Genomic DNA, 18,358 nt, shown 5'->3' with positions numbered 1-18,358 from the left:
GAGAGCTGGGGATGTTTAGCCTGGAGAAGAGAAGGTTAAGAGGTGATATGATGATAGCCTTGTTTAAATATTTGAAGGGATGCCATATTGAGGAGGGAGCGAATTTGTTTTCTGCTGTTTCAAATGAAACAAAAGTGGGGCCAGAACGCATTCACATGAATTCGCTAGTTCAGCGAATCCACATGAATGCGAATTGCATTCGAACTGGTTTCCCATTGCCAGAAAACAGCATGCCATTGCCCAAAATTGTGTGTGGCAGTCTATCACGCAATAACGTGAAACCCCATGATTGTGTTGGGATTGCCCTTGGATTATACTTCCAATTTCCCTTGTCTGATAACATCCTTAGTCTTTCCTCAAAGGGCTTCATGGTTTCCAGACCCTTCACCATTTTAGTCTCCCACCAACTGACCTCCTCTTCCTACTCCAAACCATACAGAACGCGACTCATCAATCGTCATGACTCCATATCACTGAATATATTGATAATAGCTGTGGCATGAAAAACTAGCAATTGCAATATCACACACACAGAGCTTCATGGGGTTAAAGTGAACATTTGGGGAAAGGTGATTTTTAAAAAAGACATTTTTGAAATAATTTAAAATTTTGACTTTATTTTATTTTATAATAGTATTATTTTTTCAAAGCCCCCCCCCCCCTCGTCCTCCCCTTTTTCCTCCCATTGAGCCTCAGGGTCCCACTGCCACCGTCCCTTCAGTGTTTTAAAGGGACACAGGCCAAATGCGGAAGATGTTTGGACAGCAGTGGTGTGGCCTCACTTGGGGTGTCCCCTGGGGCTGACCGAGGTGACCGCAGCCCCTCAATGGTCCCCCTGGACCTGCCTTCTCTGGGTCGGAGTGAGGACTGGGACACAGCCGTAGGGACTGGGTCACTGCTGGTCAGTGCTGAAAGCAGAGAGTGGCCCAACCTCCTCACTCCTCCTCTGGAGCCAAATCTCCTCTCGCTCCAAAGGAAGTGGACAGCTGCCATGGAGAAGGGCAGCGGAGGGCATTGGGCAGTGCTGGGGCACAGGAAGTTCCCATGGATGACAACCAAGAGGACGGAGGGGCTGCTTTTCCCGCTCCCATAATGTGCCCTTTACAACTTCTCCTTCCTGCGCTTGATGTCTACCAACTTGACCGGCCTGGTTGGCCTTTCCTTGGTGCTTTCTTTGTGCAGCATGTACACAAACGTAGCTAAGGCAGCTGTGCAGGAGATCTCAACACAAAGCATGGAGAGGTACATGGTCAGAGCCACCCGGCAGTAGCGGTAGTTGGTGGTCAGGGAGAAGCCAAGGGCCCACTGGGATCGGGGCCGAGGGACGCCGGCTGGCCCTCCAGCCCCAGAGCTTTGGGGAGATGTTGCTGCTGCCGCCGGAATAAAGGCAGGAGAACTGAGCTTGCTTTTGGTTGCAGCTGTCACGGCTGCACCAGCGACAGAGGTGCTATTTCCCATTGGATTGTGACTCAGGGCTGCTGTTGTCCGTTGGGGGGTTGGGGGTCCCGCAGGTGTGGGGGAGAATGCAGAGGGATGCCCAGTTGGAGGGCTGGCCTTGTAGAGGCATCGTTCAGTGGTCTCTGGTGGAGTGGCAAGTGTACCAAAGGGAGAGAGATCTCCTCCATGGGAGGGTCCAAGTGATGGAGGAGATGTGGCATGCATCCCGCTGGGTGTTTCATGCCTGCTGGTGGATGTCTTGATAATAGTGGTGGTGACAACTGCCAAGGTTGTGGTTGTGGCGCAGGTGCCAGGTGTGCTTGTGTGCAATGGTTCCGTGGCAGCCCCTGGTGTCCAAGTCCAACGAGTGGTCAGTTCAGTGGATGTGGTCTGGATGTCTCTGATACTCATGGCTTGGGGGGTGCTAGCCAGGACACCAGCTACGGTTGAGGCCACTTGGGGAGTTGTAGTTGTGATGGGCTCAGAGGTTGTGCCAAAAATCTCAGTGGCGGTTTCAAAGCGTTTCTTGTCCAAAGTGGGAGGAGGATGTGTAGTGCTGACTCCAGGAGTTGTTGAGGGAGTCTCAGTGATGGTCCAGACAACTGTGGGAGTTGTGGTTGTGATGGACTGAGAGGTTGTGCTTGAAACTTTAGCAGTGGTTTCAGGCCTTATTTCTGTGGCGATGGTTTGTGGAGCTGGAGTTGCTGTTTCCGGAGAGGCCTTGCTGGTGGTCCCAACCCATGAGGTTTCCATGGGGCTCTCTGAGGTGGGGACAATCTGTGGGGCTGTGGCTGTGAGAGTTGTGGCAGCAGCTGTGATGGACTGAGAGGTTGTGCTTGAAACTTTGACAGTGGTTTCAGGCCTTGTCTCTGTGGCGATGGTTTGTGGCGCTGGAGTCACAGTTTCCAGAGATGCCTTGCTGGTGGTCCTGACCCATGAGCTTTCCATGGGGCTCTCTGAAGTGGGGACAATCTGTGGGGCTGTGACTGAACCCTCTGCGCTGGTGGGGATTTGGGGGGCTGTGGCTGGAGACTTTCCAGGGGTGGACTTCGGTGGGTGGATAGTTGTGGCCTCCTCAGTTGCTGTGGGTTTTTTAGTTTCTGCTGGAGCTGTTGTGATTTCCCTTGATGGGGCAGTGGTCACTCTGGAGGTGTCTGCAGTGGTGGAAGGGGACATGGTGGTCAAGCAGATTAATTGCTCTTCCATCAGAGAGCCAACCGCTTTCCCAGTGAGATGGTCAGGGCTCACACATTTTATCATGGTGGCATCCTTCACTTTTTTGGGATGGCCTCTCAGCCACCGGAAGAGGTAGCGAAGGCGGCAGTCGCACTGCCATGGGTTGTCTCCCAGGTGCACCGAGGCCAGCTTTCCGAAGTTATCAAGGAGACCCTCGGGGATGCTCCCCAGATGGTTCCTGTCCAGTCTGAGTTTCTCCAGCCGCGGGAAAGGAGAGGATGAAGAGGCCAGGCCCTCCACAGAGAAGATTCGGTTCTTGCTCAGGTCCAGGTTTGTGAGTTTGGGCATCTCCCCAAACAACTGGCCAGGGAGCACTTTCAGCTGGTTTGAAGCCAGGTTCAGCTGCTTCAGGTTTCCCAACCCAAAGAACATCCTGTTTGGGAGAACCTCGATTTGGTTGTTCTCCAGGTAAAGCTTCTCCAGGCTGGAGAGGTTCCTAAAGAGGTTTGGTGGGAAGGTCCGGATTCGGTTCCTTGCCAGGCTGAGCTCTGTCAGGCTTTGCTGGCTGTCCAGGCCTCCATCCAGGAGGCTGCCGATCTCGTTGTCATACAGCCGGAGGGTCTTCAGCCGGGTCAGGGGCTTGAAGACGTCCCTCAGGAGGCTTGAGAGCTTGTTGTTGGCCAGATGCAAGTAGGTGAGATTGGGAAGCCCCTGGAAGACCCCCTCGGGAAGGGAAGGGATCTCGTTCAGGTGCAGGTACATCTCCTCCAAGGCCCCAAGGTGGTCAAAGAGGCCCTTGGCGATCCAGGTGAGGTGGGAGTTCCTCAGGTTGAGCTTCCGCAAGCGAGGAAGAGACCGGAAGGTGCCAACGGGAAGGCTGCCCAACTGTGCGCCTGATAGCTCCAGCTCCTCCAGTTTTTCCAGGTTGTCAAAGGCCCCCACTTCCACCTTTTTGATCTTGTTGTCAATAAACTCCAGTATCTTCAGGTTGGGTCTGCTCCGGAAGGCTCCCTCTGGGATTTCCGTCAGGCTGGTTTGCACAAAGAACATTTCGGTGATGAGGGGGTTGGCCATCTCTGTTGGGATCTCTGCCACGTTGCGGGTCTTCGTGTAGACGTCCTGGTGGGGCAGGGGGCAGTCGTGCTTCCCGGTCCCACGGCAGGGCAGCTGGCCTTGGCTGGCATCCAGCAGGAGGAGGAGGAGGAGGAGGAAGAGGGCAAGCGTCCAGGGGGACATGCTGGAAGGAACCGAGGGCAGGCTTTCTGGTTGCTGACCAAAGGGCTCCCCTGCCCTTACTCTTTGGTCTGAGCTTCTCACTTGACCCTTGCGGTCCATGGAGGCCATGCTTGGTCAACCTGGTAGAAAGAAAATGCCCCATATACATCATGGAATCATAGGTTCAAGGGTCATCCAGCCCAACCCCTCTGTTTAAAAAGAGCCCCCAAAGAAGGAGACCCACCAGCCTCCTCTATTGGGGCAGCAGCATGTCATTCCACTGTGGAACAACTCTTACTCTCCATGTCGATGCTGACATGTTGATCCCAGGCACACCAGCTTGGAGGAATGCCCAAGGCAAGAGGGCCTACTTCTGAGTAAGCGGCAGAGGATTGCACCTGGCCGCCTGTAAATGCTGCAGCCCCTAACACTGAGCTACTGACCCATAGATCCATAGGACTCCAAGAGCGGAGAGGGACAGATATCTTCTCTCGAAGTCCTCCAGTGCAATTCTGCCGGAAGTTGGAACAAATTCCCTCGGAGTGGAGTGGAGTCTCCTTCCTTAGAGCTTTTAAAACAGAGGCTGGATGGCCATCTGTCAATGGGGATGCTTTGATTTGGATTTCCTGCATGGCAGAAGAAGGGGGTTGGACTGGATCAGGGCCCTTGCGGTCTCTTCCAACTCTATGAGTCTATGATTCGAGAGGAAACACTTCTCTAGGCATTTGTAGGTCCTCCGATGGGTTCAACCTCTGGCAGATGTGGAACATAGAGCTGCACTGGAGGACCTGGAGAGTGCTAGAGAGGTGTTCTCTCAGGGGTCCTTCACCCCAAACCCCAGGGAATGTGGAGGGACCACTGTCCTTCTTATCATAGCCATTGTCCTTCGTGTCTCTATCCTTCTTGAAATGAGGCCCCAGAACTGAATGGAGGACGGCAGGCAAGGGTCAACTAGCACAGAAGACTATGGTGGGACTATATGGCTTCCTCTGTATTTTTATTTTCTTGAAAAGAATGGAAGCCATGGGCGGCGGGGAGCAACCTCTATTCATTCAGAATATTTACTGGAAGGGGATGATGGGAGCTGTAGTCCTGAAACATCAGATAGGTTGCTCTGGCTTAGGCTGCGAGAGGGAGGAATTAACTGGCCTTTCTCTTCCCAAGCTGAGAGAGGAACCGGCCAGAGGTTTCCTGGCTTCCTAGGTGGACACCCACCGGCCCTTTTGCTTTCCCCTCCCCAATTCTGTTGCCTTTCTGGAAATTCCCCATCCCAGTCTGTGGATGGAAGGAGCCCAGTTTGGCTGCTTAAGCCCCTGGGAGCCATTCTTCTTCTGCTGCACCAAGAGCAACTCAGGAGTAACCCTGGCAGAGAAGGGGAGGAAGGATGACTGGTGCAGATCCTGCAAGAACTGAGCAAGCGGCTGCCACCCGTGTGCCTGCCCTCCTCCTCCTCTTTGGCACATGCAGAACTAGGTTTGATGCAAATCACCCACAGCATGTGCTGTGCCTGCTGCTGCCCCTGCCTCCAAACAGCTGCCAGTTCCGTCCTTCCTCCCCTCTGTGTCCCTGGCACCCCCCCAAAGCCATGCTCAAGGGGTCCGGCAGGGCTTCAGGTGGGGCAGCCCAGAGGGGTGCTGTGGGGCCACAGGGGGCCAGGGGCACGTTTTCCCTGTTGGCCTTGCAGCCCTCTGGGCTGAGGCCGGGCTTTGGGGGCAGCAGGGAAGGGAGAGGAGAGGAGAGCAGGGGGCTCTATCCCCCCTTTGGCCGGAGGGGCCAGGCCACTTACCTGACCGGTGGCCCCTGGAGACTGGACTGAGCCAGAGGCACCGATGAGGAGGCAGTGCTAAGTGAGGCTGCGGAGCCTAGTCTTTGGAGCTTATCTCTCAGAGGCAACCCTCTGCCCTGGGATGATGGCACACCTGCCCCCCCCTCTATCTCCTGGGCACATGAGTGTCGCCTGGCTCTGCAGGCCTCTGTGGCCAGATAACAGCCAAGGCCTGGCCCCCGTCTGAGAGAGAGAGCCACTCTTCTGGCCATGCGTGAGGCATCCCCAGGACACAGTGGGGCCTTTACGGGAAGGGAAAGGGGTTTGTGGGCACATCCTCTGCCTGATCCTGGACCCTCGGTGCCCTTTCTTCACACCCAGAAAACTCTGGATCAAGTGGAGAGAGAGGAGCTTGGGCCGCACATAACACACAGCAGAGGTTTCCCCAGGAGAAGAGCAAAAGAGCTGCCTCCAGTGCGCCCCATAACCCTTCCTGGCACCCATGGATTTGGGGACGAACCCATTGCCATGTTTCCAGTTGTCAATCATAGAACCATAGAGTCGGAAGAGATCCCCAGGGGCCCTGATCCAGTCCAACTCCTTTCTGCTGCCATGCAGCAAGACCCCGTCCATCCAAGCCCTCCCTGCGACTGAGGGCCACCCGGCCTCCGGCTGCAAACAGCCTCCAAAGGAGGAGACTCCGACACAGGAATGGGATCCCTTGACAGATGGGTTGTCAGGATAAGGAAAAGGGTGATGGGATTTATAATTGGTTATAAAGGGCTTGGGTTGAAAGGGTGTTTCTAATAGCAGGGAATTTGCAAGAGCTGACTGTAAAGGAATGCAGAGGAGTGATCTTTCTTGGGAGGTTTGCCTTTGTAGAAGCGGGAGATACTGAAGAGAGAAATTGAACTGTTAAGTTTTACTTTTGAGTTTATAGGTGCTTTCTTTGTGATATTAAAGATTTTTAGATATATATGGTAATTTTATCTATTCCTCTTTTAATTGTTATTATTTTAGAATGTACGCCTTGAGCGGCTTTTATATTCTCTTTAATTTTACTGACTTTGTACAGCGCTGTGTATAATTACAGCTCTTTAATAATAATATATATAGTTAGGTGCACCGTGTTCCCAGATGGTTTTGTCCATCTGTTTTGGGAAAGAGGACGCTCTCAGGACTTGGCCAAAATGCCGGACTCTTAGCGATTCCATCAGGAGCGAAGAAAACCGTGGCAACGCTCTGCCACTTTTATTGTTACACTCAGTTGCCAGGTGAAGTTTTAGGGTTCATCTATAAAAGTGTTAGTTGTGTGTCAACGAAGTTACAGACTGCCTGTTAAGGCTTCTTTACTGCAGATAAAAGCTGTTCATTCAAATGAAACGGGTCTGGATTCTGCCTTTAGTTTCCAAATTAAACCTGTGGCCAGGAGCTCCCTAACAGCTGCCAGGACGGTCTTCTTCCTAATGTCCGGCTGGAATACGTTTTCCTGGAGTTTGCATCCATTGCTCCAGATCCTATTCCCTGGAGCAGCAGAAGAAAAGCCTCCTTCTTCTTTAAAAGGACAGCTGCAGTGTTCTGTTTCCTTGGGTTTTCCAGACAGGGCAAGAACTGGAAGAGGAGGACATTTGCTTCCTTCCTTGTATTTTGCCTTGTGCTTCTTTGTATGGATGTGGGGTGGTTTTGCAGCCTGCCACCCTGCATCCCTTCCCAGGTATTGGCAGGACTCACTGGCTCAGTGTGCAAGTGCGCTTGTGCAACACCAATGCCACCAAAAAGCCAGGAAGGGAGAAATGGAGGAGAGAGATGGTGGCTACTTGGCATTTGGGGGAAGGCAGGGAGGGCAGCCCCATTATTGTCCCTGATGGTCAGCCAGGGCTTGTGGCCGCAGAGGCAAGGGGCCTGGCTGGGAGGGAAACCCACCTCCTGAAGGCCAGTGGGGGTCTTTCCATAAGGGCAGCTGGCAGAGCCGCCCAGGTGCCCTGCATCCATCCTGCGGAGGAGGGTCATGCGAGAAAGAGTCAAGAGGAGGGGCAGCCAGGGCCAAGCACTCTTCCGCCTGACCCAAAGGCCGTGACCTTGGTGTGGTTCTCTTTAGTGGCTCTGGGTTGCCATGCTGCCTGCTCGGCCCGGTGTTGCCCAGATCTTGTGCCCATTCACCCTGGCCATGCCCATTTTTGCAACCATTTCTGACCCGAGAGCTGTTCAGAAGCTCCTTCACTCCCTCATGGATACCAATGGTCTGAGACCCTGGCCCCAAATTCCCAAGAAGAGGGGTTTATTCAGTGGGCTGTTGGGACTGGAATGGATCTATTCAACAGCCAGTGAAGCAACAAGATGATGATCATGATGATGATGATGATATCGGGGCAGAACCAATAAAATGATGAGAAGAAAATGGAAGCAGCAAACAAAAATGGTTAAAAGAGCACCAGAAGGTTAATCTGGCTGCAGAAACTGGCAGGAAGGCAAAGGTCTTCCCAAACCCAGCACCCCGCCGCACACGCACTCACGCGGGCAAGTCCTCCTCAGGAGGGCAAATGCATTTTTCGGGGAGGGCATTTGAGAGGATGGGCCCTGCCAGAAAGCCCCCCCCCACCCCTGGCATCTGCCAGTCCACAGAGACACCTGTCTGGGAAGGGGAGCCAAGGGACAGGCAGTTGGACCCCCAGAAACCTCCCCTTCACCCTCTTGGCATGTCGGACTGCAGCCCCCATCATCCCCAGGGAAGCCCTTGCTGTGCTGGGAACTGCCATTGATCCATTTGGAGGGACTGACCTGGTCAGGGTGACCAGCAGATGTCCTCGCCACAAGGGAGGACAAGCCACTGCAAAATATGTGGGACATGACAAAAGAAAAGCCAAAAACACTAACATAAGTGTAAAGCCATGCTTCTTAGTCGTGCTCAAAATGGAGGGCATTTTGGAATTTCCCTCTGGACAGGAGGTTGAAATGTAGGGCATGTCCTGGGAAAGGAGGACATCTGGTCATTCTGGAAATGAGAGCGAATGAGAGAGAGGAAAACGCCAGTACTTTGTTCATTCTTTATGCTTTGCAGATCTTTGGTATGTTTGTCTTTCACAGCAGCCCTGCAAGGTAGGCTTCTTGGAGAGGAACAGAGGCAAAGAGGTCAATGTCATCTAAGCCTGTCCGGCTCCAATAAGAATTGCCCCTACCCCCCCTTGCCCCATCTCTGCCTGACCACAGGTGAGAGTGACCGGCTCATGGGGTCTCCATGCTCGCTGGTCCAGCCAGAGGCGTCTCCTTCTCAATGGTCACAGAGACCTCGACTCTCAGCCTCCCACAGCCATTGTCCAGTGTCCAGTTCCCACTGAAACGCTGCCCTGCGCCTGGCACACCACCGTCGCCCGGAGGAAGGGTCAGCCTGAGATGGTGGCACGCTTCTGGGTCACAGGTCACCTGGAGGCCCCCCTCTGCGTCCTGGTAAGCGCACTGGGTCAGGGGGCTGGCCTCCTCCTCGGGGGGCTCCTGAGCCTCTGTCCGGCAGCGGGAAGGTCCTGGGGGGCGTCGGGGGCATGCCAGCTGCTCCCTCCTGACCGCCGGGAGGGTCAGTCCCTGGAGGTCAGCCGGACTGCGGCAGAGGGCCTGGGCATTGACAAGGGGGTCAGCGTACAGGAGCCAGTCGGCCAGGTAGCCCAGGTGGCAATCGCATGCCCAGGGGTTGCGCCCCAAAGCCACATAGAAGAGGGCAAAGTTGGAGTCAAAGATGCCCTCTGGCAGGGTGGCCAGCCGGTTGTGCGAAAGGTCCAAGGCCTCCAAGCCACTGAGGTTGGCCAGCAGATCCTGGGGAAGCCCACTGAGGTTGTTGTGGTCCAGCTGCAGCCTGGCGAGGGCCGGCAGCCCCTGGAAGAGGCCGGCGGTCAAGCGGTGGAGGCGGTTGTGGGACAGGGATAGGATGGTCAAGCGGGGGAGGGTGGCAAAGAGCCCCTCTCGGAGGGTCTCCAGCTGGTTGTGGGCCATGGAGAGCTCCACCAGGTGGGGGGTCCCCTCAAAGAGCCCCTCTGGAAGCTCCTTCAGCCGGTTGCTGTCCAGGTGCAGGAAGGTCAGGTTGGCCAAGGAGGAGAAGATGGCAGTCCGCAGGCCTTGGAGGGCATTGTGCTGGAGGTGGAGCCGTCGCAGGTGGGATTGCTGGGAGAAGACCCCAGTGGGCAGCATGGCCAGGGCATTCCCGTCTAGGAAGAGCTCGCGGAGGTCAGGGAGAGGCAGGAAGACTTCTGCCGGGAGGGAAGAAATGTTGTTGTCGCTTAGCCTCAGAACCTGCAGGTGGGGCACCAGGGCAAAGGCCCTCCCTGCCAGGCTGGCCAGGCCATTCTGGGCAAGGGAGAGGGTCTCCAGGCCCCTCACTGGGTGGAAGATGCTCGGGAGCAGAGCCCTGATCCTGTTCCCTTGCAGGTGGAGCGTCCGGAGGGCCGGGGTGTTCCTAAAGATCCCCTCTTCCAGGGTCTCCAGGGGGCTGAATGTGAGGGAGAGAGTGCTCAGGCCGGCCAGGCCCTGGAAGCTCTCCCTGCTCAGGGCAGTCAAGAGGCTGGAGGAGATATCCAGCTCCTGCAGGCTGGTCAGCCCTGCAAAGGCCGCCTCACTCAGAGAACTCAGTGGGCTGCCAAGGAAGACCAGCTTGCGGAGGTGGGGGGCACTGATGTTGGCAAAGGCCCCACTCCGGATGGACCCCAGGGAGGTCTCCACGAAGAAGAGCTGGGTGGCGTTGGCGGGGATCCCCTCCGGCACGTCCACGAGGCCCTCCTCGGCGCAGAAGACAGTCACGTTCCCGTAGCATTGGCACAGGGCCGGGCAGGAGTGGGCCACGTTGCCCAGGAAGAACCACAGCAGCAGCAGCAGCAGCAGCAGGGAACAACCCCTGGAGGTCCACATGCCCTGAGATGGAGGGAAGGAAACGCAGGAGCATGTTAGTGACCCTCGGATGCAGGCTGGCCAGAAGGCACTACTATGGGAAGCCCACTTCAGGGCTATGGGGCATTCTGGGCCTCCTTCAGGTGCGCATCAATGACCCTCGGAAGGAGGCCAGAGGGATACAGGCTGGCCAGAAGGGCACTACTATGGGAAACCCACTTCGGGGCTATGGGGCAACTGAGCCTAGGAGGCATTCTGAGCCTCCTTCATGCTGAGGATTTGTGCCTTTTTGGGGGGTGGCAGGGCAGGGCAGTCCCAGCTTTTCTGGACAGAGTGGGCTTAGGCCACAGGGATGGACAGACAGGGAGGCCAGATGTCCTAACCACCCCAAAGGAGGGCAAGGCAACACAAAACAGAGGATGAGAAAAACGTAGGACATGCTCAAAGAGAAGCTGCAAATTCTCGACTTCTTATTCAGGCTCAAAATGGAGGGCATTTGGGAACTGCCCCTGGACAGAAGGATGAAATGCAGGACAGTTCTGGGGGAAAGGAGGACAGAAGGAGTTCATTTGCACAACTCAATACAGCACCCTCACGGAGCCCTAGGGCTCCTTGGCAGAGAACCTTAAAGACCTCGTGCAACTACAAATCCCAGGTGGAAGTTTAAAGAGTAACAAAATGCCACCATTGCAGACTGTGGAAAAGAGCGGCTTTGAACCCGAACTAGGAGGGAGGAAAGGGGCAGTTGATGGTTTTGGTTTTTGGGGCAGGATTTGCCCTGGGAGCAAAGTGTGCCATGGGCATCGACACACAATGGATTGAGAGAGAGGCGTTTCCATTCCCTACATAACTCTTGTCTGCACAATCATCGTTTGCAGCCGGCTGTTTTATTTGCCCTTTGGAGTTTGTTACAACTCGCTAACGTATGATCAGTTTATCTGGAGGGACAAAGTTTGGGAACCACTGTCAGAAGAGCAGAAGGGGAGCCCTTGAACCCCAGCAATTGGGACGGAAGGGGGAAGCCAACTGTAGTAAAACAGAATTATATGAGAGCTCCAAGGAACATCCAATGCAAGGAGACACTATCCAAACCCTCCTCCCTGTGAGAGATGGCCATCCAGCCCCTGTTTAAAAACAGCCTCCAAAGAAGGAGGCCCCACCAGACTCCGTTGAGGGAGAGTCTTCCACTGTTTAAGAGCTCTTACTGTCAGGAAGCTCTTCCTAATGTTTCAGGTGGAATCTCTTTTCCTGGGGAGCCTTTGCCAGCTGCAGCGAGAAACCAAAAAAGCTGCTGCTTTAACATTGGAGCTGGAGATTTGCACCCAGGCCTTTCCAAAGCAGGGAACTTGCAGCCCTTCTTCCTGGCTGGGGATGACCCATGGAAACGGACTGCCTCGGTGCCAGGCCTTGCGATCCAGCCACCGTCCCTCCCCTCCTGCCCCCAGGACTTGCTCTTCTGCTGAAGACTCATCTGGCTTTCCTTCCTTCCTTCCTTCCTTCCTTCCTTCCTTCCTTCCTTCCCTCCCTCCCTCCCTTTCAGAGTCCCTGCCAGGCACTTACCCCCCGTGACGCAGGGCACCCACAATGTGCCATTGCGTCGTCCTTGTCCGTGTTGGCAGGGCCCCTCGTCCAGCGCTGTTGACCAGCCGAGGTGTGCGGTCACTGACCTGCCGTGCATCCGGCTTCTCAGAGGCCACATAATGGAGGTGGGCACTGGCCTCTCATGGCACACACCGGATGGCAACCCAGCCTCAGCCTCCCTACCTACAGCAGGGTCAACATTTGGCTGGAAACCACCCCTGCCAACGCAACCTGGGGAACCATACACAAACACACAACCAGTGGCAAAGGGCAGGGCAGTCCTTACATCCAGAAAGAGCTTGGTTGGGGCTTCCAGGAGGGTCTCCAGAGTATGCAACCCTCATGGCCTTCATCTTGGAAATGACTGTTAAGAAAAAAGCAACATGGGATATACAGTAAATGAAATAAAAGATGTATGTGAGAGTCAGGGTGACTCAGCAGAAGCCAATGGAGAACCACACAGGTGTAAATGGTAATACAATTAACAAGTGCTGAATGCCAAGGACAAGAAATGCAAAGTGGATAATTGGACACACCTGACAATTGTGAAGTGGTCAAGGCTGAGATGATGAAATCATTCATTGTAGGATGAACCAAGAGAACCAATGAGGATGATGTACACGCCTACCGGGTGGAAACAGACCACAGTAGGTGGTACCATGCATTGACTATAATAAGGACTATGCATCCCAATGTATTGTGTGGGTTGTAGAGTGGATTGTAGTAGTAGAGTGAGGAGTAGAGTATTGTTGTGTTGGATAGTTTGGAGCTGTATATAGTAGAATAAAGTAGATCTTTTATATAAGACTACTGAGTTGTCTGGTGTCTTGGGTGAAGCTACAAGAACCAGCTGGATCCTGAAGAAGAAGGGTGAAGACTTCTGTGGAAGCAAGAGTGAGAAGGCAAGGAGAGTTTGTCGGGGTCTTCAGCCTATTCTCTGTAACTCTTGCTAAGCTATAACCACTGGCCAAAACTGGTCAACGCGGTGCACAACCAGGTGGTGAGTTCAAGCCAAAGGTGAAGAGCTACAACTCCCATCATCCCTGACAATGACCACTGGGTCCAGCAGTGCCCAGGAAGGGCCAGTCACCAGCAGAAGGACCCCAGAGTGACCATCAATGCCCAACCCTTGCTCCAGTGGTCCGTTGCGCCACTCAGAGTCCGCAGCCACCCTTTTGGATTCGCACTCAGGTTTCAATCAGACCGAAAGACAGTTGTCACTCTTGCTGGGGCAAATAGGATATGCTGGTTTTTATGTGCGAAGGTTCTTCCTCTCCTCTCCCCTGAGTCTACTCTCATGCAATTCCATCTTCATGTAAAAAGAGGGAAGAATAATACCTTCCACCTCTCCATACTGTTTATTTATTAATTCAATGCACCTTTAAGAGTCCTCTTCTCTTCCTAAACTTAAAAAGCCCCAAAGAGTGGCATTCACTTTTCCTCCACCACCAACCTTCCAGTCATTTCAATGCCTTCCAGTCCCATCTGTCTGACCCCCAGCATTCCCTCCTCTTTGGGGTGCATCTGTTCAAAATGGATCTTGAGAAGCTGGAGCATGTCCAGAGGAGGGTCTGGAAACCATGAAGCCCTATGAGGAGAGACCTTTTAGCAAGCTATATTTATCCTGGAGAAGAGACGGTTAGGGGGTGACATGAGAGAGCCCTGTATTTGAAGGGATGCCACATTGAGGAGGGAGCAAGCTTGTTTTCTGCTGCCCCAGAGACAATGGAGCAATGCATGAAAGCTCCAGGAAAGGAGATTCCAGCTCAACTTTAGGAGGAACTTCCTGACAGTAAGGGCTGTTTGATAGTGGAAGACATTCCCTTGGAGATTTTGGTGGAGGCTCCCTCCTTGGAGGTCTTTAAACAGAGGCTGGATGGCCATCTGTCAATAGGGATGCTTTGATTGAGAGTTCCTGCATGGCAGAAGAAGGGGGTTGGACTGGATCAGGCCCTTCTTGTGGTCTCTTCCAACTCTAGGATTCTATGGAGTTTATCACATGGACGGGAGGCTCTCAATTTCAAAAGAGAAGATAGCGTGGGCAATTCGAAAATCCACCCAATTACGTGATTCCTTATCACAGCTTAAATTTGCTGTAATGGCCTCCCTGAACGCAACCCAGATTCTGTGCAAAGTAAGCCATCACTTCGATGGGTTCTTCATTGCGCATTGGCCCCCTTGCGCATGCTCAGTGAGACTCCAGATGACTGGAGCATAGCATATTTAGGCGAGTGAGAGGAACCAAGGAACCCCACAATTTACAAAAGAGGTTGGGGGGCAGGGTGAATGGTTGAAAGAACATGCGCTATTCACATTAAAATGAGCATCTATTCACTCTTGTCATGTTAAAGCGTGAATATAATGGTTATCCCATAGCTCCCGATCCATGCCTCTTCATTAACAGGCAGCAGCTCCCCTCAGCAATGCTGAAGGACAAGCGGAAGCAAAATGGAAGCGGAATTGCAGCGTGGCTTCATGGGAAACCCCCCTTACGGATGGGGGGGGGAACCAGGGCCAAAGGAGACATGCACATCACACCAAACAACAGCGCACTGAGTGAGAAGTTGCCTAGGAACAGAGTTTGCGACTTCGCTAGTTCACTGAATTTACTTAACTGTGGATTGACACATGATTGGGTTCGGAGTGCGTTCGGACTGCCAGCGATTGCGTGTGGTAACCTTTTGTGCAATAACTTGAATACGCATTATTGCGTTCAGGATGACACTGGATTATACTTCCAGTTTCAGTCGTGTGATATCCTCCTATGATTCTATGAATGTCGTTGCATAAATGGCCATTGAGCTCTCCTCTGGGAGACCTGCCTTTCTCCCCTGGTTTGCCTCTTTTGGGACCTTGCTCCATCATTGGGTGGGGGCCCCTTTCCTGGTGCTAACCCGTGCCCTTGCCCCATCCCCTTCTGCTGGCATCCCCCATTGCCAGACTGCACCTCTCTCTGTGCCTGGTATCGCTTGGGCATTGCCTTCCCTGGCACAACTACCCTTCTTCCCCTGCCATCATGCCATCTCCAGGCTGGGACTCAAGGGGGTCAACTGTGGACCCTCGCAAGGTGGTGGGTTCCCCTACTTTGGGGGTGGTTTTTAAGCAGAGGCTGGGTGGCCCTCTGTCACAAGGAGGACTTGGACTGGGCATTCCTGCATGGCAGAAGAACTTTTCCCACTGCAGCAACAGGGTGACCTTATCCTTGACCTTAGACCGCCGCCTGGTGGTTTCTGGGTGAAACTGCCCCTTCTAATCATCATCATCATCATCATCATCATCATCATCATCATCATCATCATCATCTATTTAGATGGAGGGAATCCAGGCGGATTATAACACAACTATAACAATAAAATATCATAAGAATAAAACTTCACAATTACAAACCACCCCATTTCCCAACCCTCCCCCCACCATAAAAACTTTAACCGAAGAGCAATAAAATAGAGATTAAACAAGGTAAATTCAAATGTTCAAGTACAGATTTGCTAAGTATCTCCTTCTTGGGGGGGGGGGGGGGGAGGGGGGGGCGATGGGGGGGGGGGGGGGGGGGGGGGAGGCTTCTTGTCCGAAGGGCGTTGCAAAGCCTAGGAGCGGCCGATGCGAAGGTCCTCTGGGTCACTGCGGTCGCTCTGGCCTTCTTGGGCTGCAGAAGGTTCTTCCCAGAGGAGCGAAGTGTGTGGGCGGATTGTGTGGAGGAAGGCGCTCCTGCAAGTAGCCTGGACCCAGGCCATGGAGGGCTTTAAAGGCTACAACCTACACCTTGTACTGCCCTCGGAAACTAATAGGCAGCCAATGCAGAGATTTCAAAACAGGTGTTATGGGGTTCAATTGAAGTTTCCACAAGGGTAGCCCCATGTAGAGCGCATTGCAGAAGTCAAGTTGAGAGGTCACCAGCACATATACAGTACTACTGTTTCTAGGTCACCAGGAAGCGTCGCAGCTGGCGTGTCAGCTGGAGCTTGGCTTCTCTCCCATTGAGGATGGCAGGGCAAAGGGCCCAGAAAGCAAGGAAGGAAGGAAGGAAGGGGGTCTCTCGGGGGTGCAGGGGTACACACCTTCTTCTGCGTTTGGTGGCTTTGCTATTCGCCTGGGAAAGAGGGTCTCCTCCCTTTGGCTCCCAGTCGGCAGCTCCACCAGAGACGGAAAAGGCTGCTGAAAAGGTCTTCGTTGTTCAAATACATGAAGTGCTCCTGTAGACCCCAGTTACATAACCCTGGCCAGGGATGAGCTGTGGAGGAGGCCCACACTAGAGCCCAGAAGCCCACTGACTTGCTGCAAACCCACATGAGTGGGCACCGGGAGTGTGGGTTGCAAAGCACTCTGCCCATGCTCAGAAGATGCTCCCACCCAGACAGCTTCCAGGCACACGAGGGAGAAGGACATGCCTGAAATAAGTGGCCCAGGCTGCTGCCCACCGCCAGGACTGGGACTCTGCTTGCAGGGCATTGCCCTTTGGGTTTTTGCCCAGCTGGAGGAGGGCAGTAGAAAGCTGGCCTTAACTGGGGAAGAAGGATGGCTTTGCAGAGGAGGAGCAAAGCAAGGGACGGCCGAGAAGCATGGAGGAGGAAAGCCATGTTCAAAGGGGAGGGGTCCATGCAGGGAAGGCCCTGCGGCTCAGGGGTCTCTTTCAGGCAAAAGGAGCCTACTGACCCTCTCTCTCTGGGCCCCTCCGTGACCCACAAGTGGGTGCTACTTATTGGGACCTTATCCCATGGGGAAAATGGGAAGGTTAAACTGGTCAGAACCCAGGGTTTTCCAGGGCATTCGGCACAATTGCAATTGCTTATCAGACGCCATTGTGCGCAAACAGCTTAGAATCTAATCAGAAAGTGACGTGAATCAGGGAACAGGCATTTTTGGGAAAATACTGTTTTCAGCTCTTGATTATTTACGAATTCTCTGTGTTTGAGCAATTGCTGTAATCTGAAAACCACTTGCGGGATTCTCCCTGTTCCCAGATGCCCCTCATCCGTCTGAAACCCAAATTCACACTTGACCCCCTTTCTTGCTTAAGCAATGTGCCTTTCACCTCTTGTTGTGTGATAAGCATCAGCCAGTTGGCTTGCTTTTGATATGACCCATGGATGGGTCGAGGGTCAAACCTAGGGGCATGTAATGGAGGATGTAGAGGACAAAGCCAAGGAAAACAAGGCCAGAGAAGGCATAACTATTTGTGCCCATAGTAAAGGCTGGATGGATGAGAGAGAAGGCGGCGGTCAGTGCTTCCAGAGAACTCTTTGTCTTTTACCAATCGGTCAGCAAGGCATTGAAAGAAGGGAAGCCAAGAAGGTTTATCTCTCTGAAATACTTGGGAGTTACTGGCAAAGCGCAGTCCGGCCAGAGAGAGGAGAAGGAGAAGGAGAGGAGCTGCTTGGCAGCCATTTTGAGACCGTGTGCTTGAGACCGTGTGCTCATTGCTGAAGGGGTGGAGCTTCTGTGAGTCACATCTGTGAGTCACAAGGGGGCGGAGCTAGCAGACCAGTCCGGGGAAAGGAGGACGGGGGCTGACCCACCCAGGACGAGGAGGCGGTCTCCCGGCCTCAGCTCCGCCTTCAGCAGGCCCCCGAACCACTCGCCCGGCGGCAGCGGGGCCCTGCCTTCCTCCTCCTCGGCCGCCGCCGCCGCGTACCGAGCCTCCCAGAAGGCCAGCTCCCCGTAGGAGGCGTTCGAAGCCGGCGGCAGCGCCATCCCTCTGGGCCGCCCACGTGGCGCCTGGGCCCCGGCAGCAAACCACGTGCAACTTCCGGCCCCCGCTTCCGGGGAAGGAGGAGGAGGAGGCGGTGCGCGGGCGAAAAGGGTCCCCCGGGACAAAGCAAGAATTAAACAAAAAACATTAACAGATAAAATCTGTCAAGGTGGTTGCGCTCTTCCCAATCTTAAGTTGTATTATTTGGCAGCCTGCTTAAGCTGGTTAGAACCATGGTTTAAACTAAAAGATGATAGATTATTAACACTAGAAGGCATTCAGCTAAATTACGGATATCATGCCTTTCTTTGGTATAACAAAATTAAGGTAAATAAGGCCTTCTCACATCATTTTGTAAGAAACGCTTTAATGAATGCATGGACTAAAATTAAAAACATGTTTTACTATAAAATACCCTCATGGACCTCACCACAAGAGGCTTTCTTTAGAAGAACCAAATCATATAAGGACATGAAATGGATAACATACAAAGACATACTAAACGAGGAAGGGAAAATCAAGCCATTAGAACAACTGAAGGACGAAGTCAATCTGAATGATTGGTACCTCTATAGACAGCTGATAGATGTGAAGAATGAGGGAATAAACCATGGTACTAATACAGA

General features: G+C 53.5%; 2 protein-coding genes across 5 annotated transcripts; both read right to left on the bottom strand.

Annotated features, from left to right (window-relative positions):
* Positions 1-633: 633 nt before the first annotated feature.
* LOC121926688 (platelet glycoprotein Ib alpha chain-like) lies at positions 634-8,475 on the bottom strand. Of its 3 annotated transcripts, none has more exons than XM_042459869.1 (2): positions 7,517-8,475; positions 634-3,968 (listed from the first exon to the last, which is right to left on the bottom strand). In XM_042459869.1, exon 2 carries the CDS (start codon positions 3,955-3,957, stop codon positions 1,102-1,104), a length of 2,856 nt encoding a protein of 951 aa, XP_042315803.1. In that variant the 5' UTR covers positions 3,958-3,968; positions 7,517-8,475; the 3' UTR covers positions 634-1,101. The 3 variants fall into 3 exon arrangements, with proteins under 3 accessions (XP_042315803.1, XP_042315801.1, XP_042315802.1); XM_042459867.1 differs by lacking the exon at positions 7,517-8,475 and adding an exon at positions 5,615-6,520; XM_042459868.1 differs by lacking the exon at positions 7,517-8,475 and adding an exon at positions 4,272-4,442.
* A 148-nt stretch (positions 8,476-8,623) lies between these two features.
* Positions 8,624-12,164, bottom strand: CPN2 (carboxypeptidase N subunit 2). Of its 2 annotated transcripts, none has more exons than XM_042459870.1 (2): positions 12,023-12,164; positions 8,624-10,486 (listed from the first exon to the last, which is right to left on the bottom strand). In XM_042459870.1, the coding sequence occupies exons 1-2, from the start codon at positions 12,053-12,055 to the stop codon at positions 8,816-8,818; spliced, it is 1,704 nt and encodes a 567-aa protein (XP_042315804.1). In that variant the 5' UTR covers positions 12,056-12,164; the 3' UTR covers positions 8,624-8,815. The 2 variants fall into 2 exon arrangements, with proteins under 2 accessions (XP_042315804.1, XP_042315805.1); XM_042459871.1 differs by lacking the exon at positions 12,023-12,164 and adding an exon at positions 11,668-11,958.
* Between the last annotated feature and the right edge of the window lie 6,194 nt (positions 12,165-18,358).

Source organism: Sceloporus undulatus, chromosome 3, assembly GCF_019175285.1.
Source record: "Sceloporus undulatus isolate JIND9_A2432 ecotype Alabama chromosome 3, SceUnd_v1.1, whole genome shotgun sequence".
NCBI lineage: Eukaryota > Metazoa > Chordata > Lepidosauria > Squamata > Phrynosomatidae > Sceloporus > Sceloporus undulatus.
Note: the sequence above shows the minus strand (reverse complement) of the source record. Positions and strands in the feature narration are given on the sequence as shown.

Bases quoted from the DNA above. Each gene is read 5' to 3' on its own strand.
- LOC121926688 (XM_042459869.1), bottom strand. From the start codon at position 3,957: ATGGCCTCCATGGACCGCAAGGGTCAAGTGAGAAGCTCAGACCAAAGA.
- CPN2 (XM_042459870.1), bottom strand. From the start codon at position 12,055: ATGGCACATTGTGGGTGCCCTGCGTCACGGGGG. The intron at 10,487-12,022 runs GTAAGTGCCTGG...CCTCCATCTCAG, and splicing joins GGTGCCCTGCGTCACGGGGG to GGCATGTGGACCTCCAGGGG.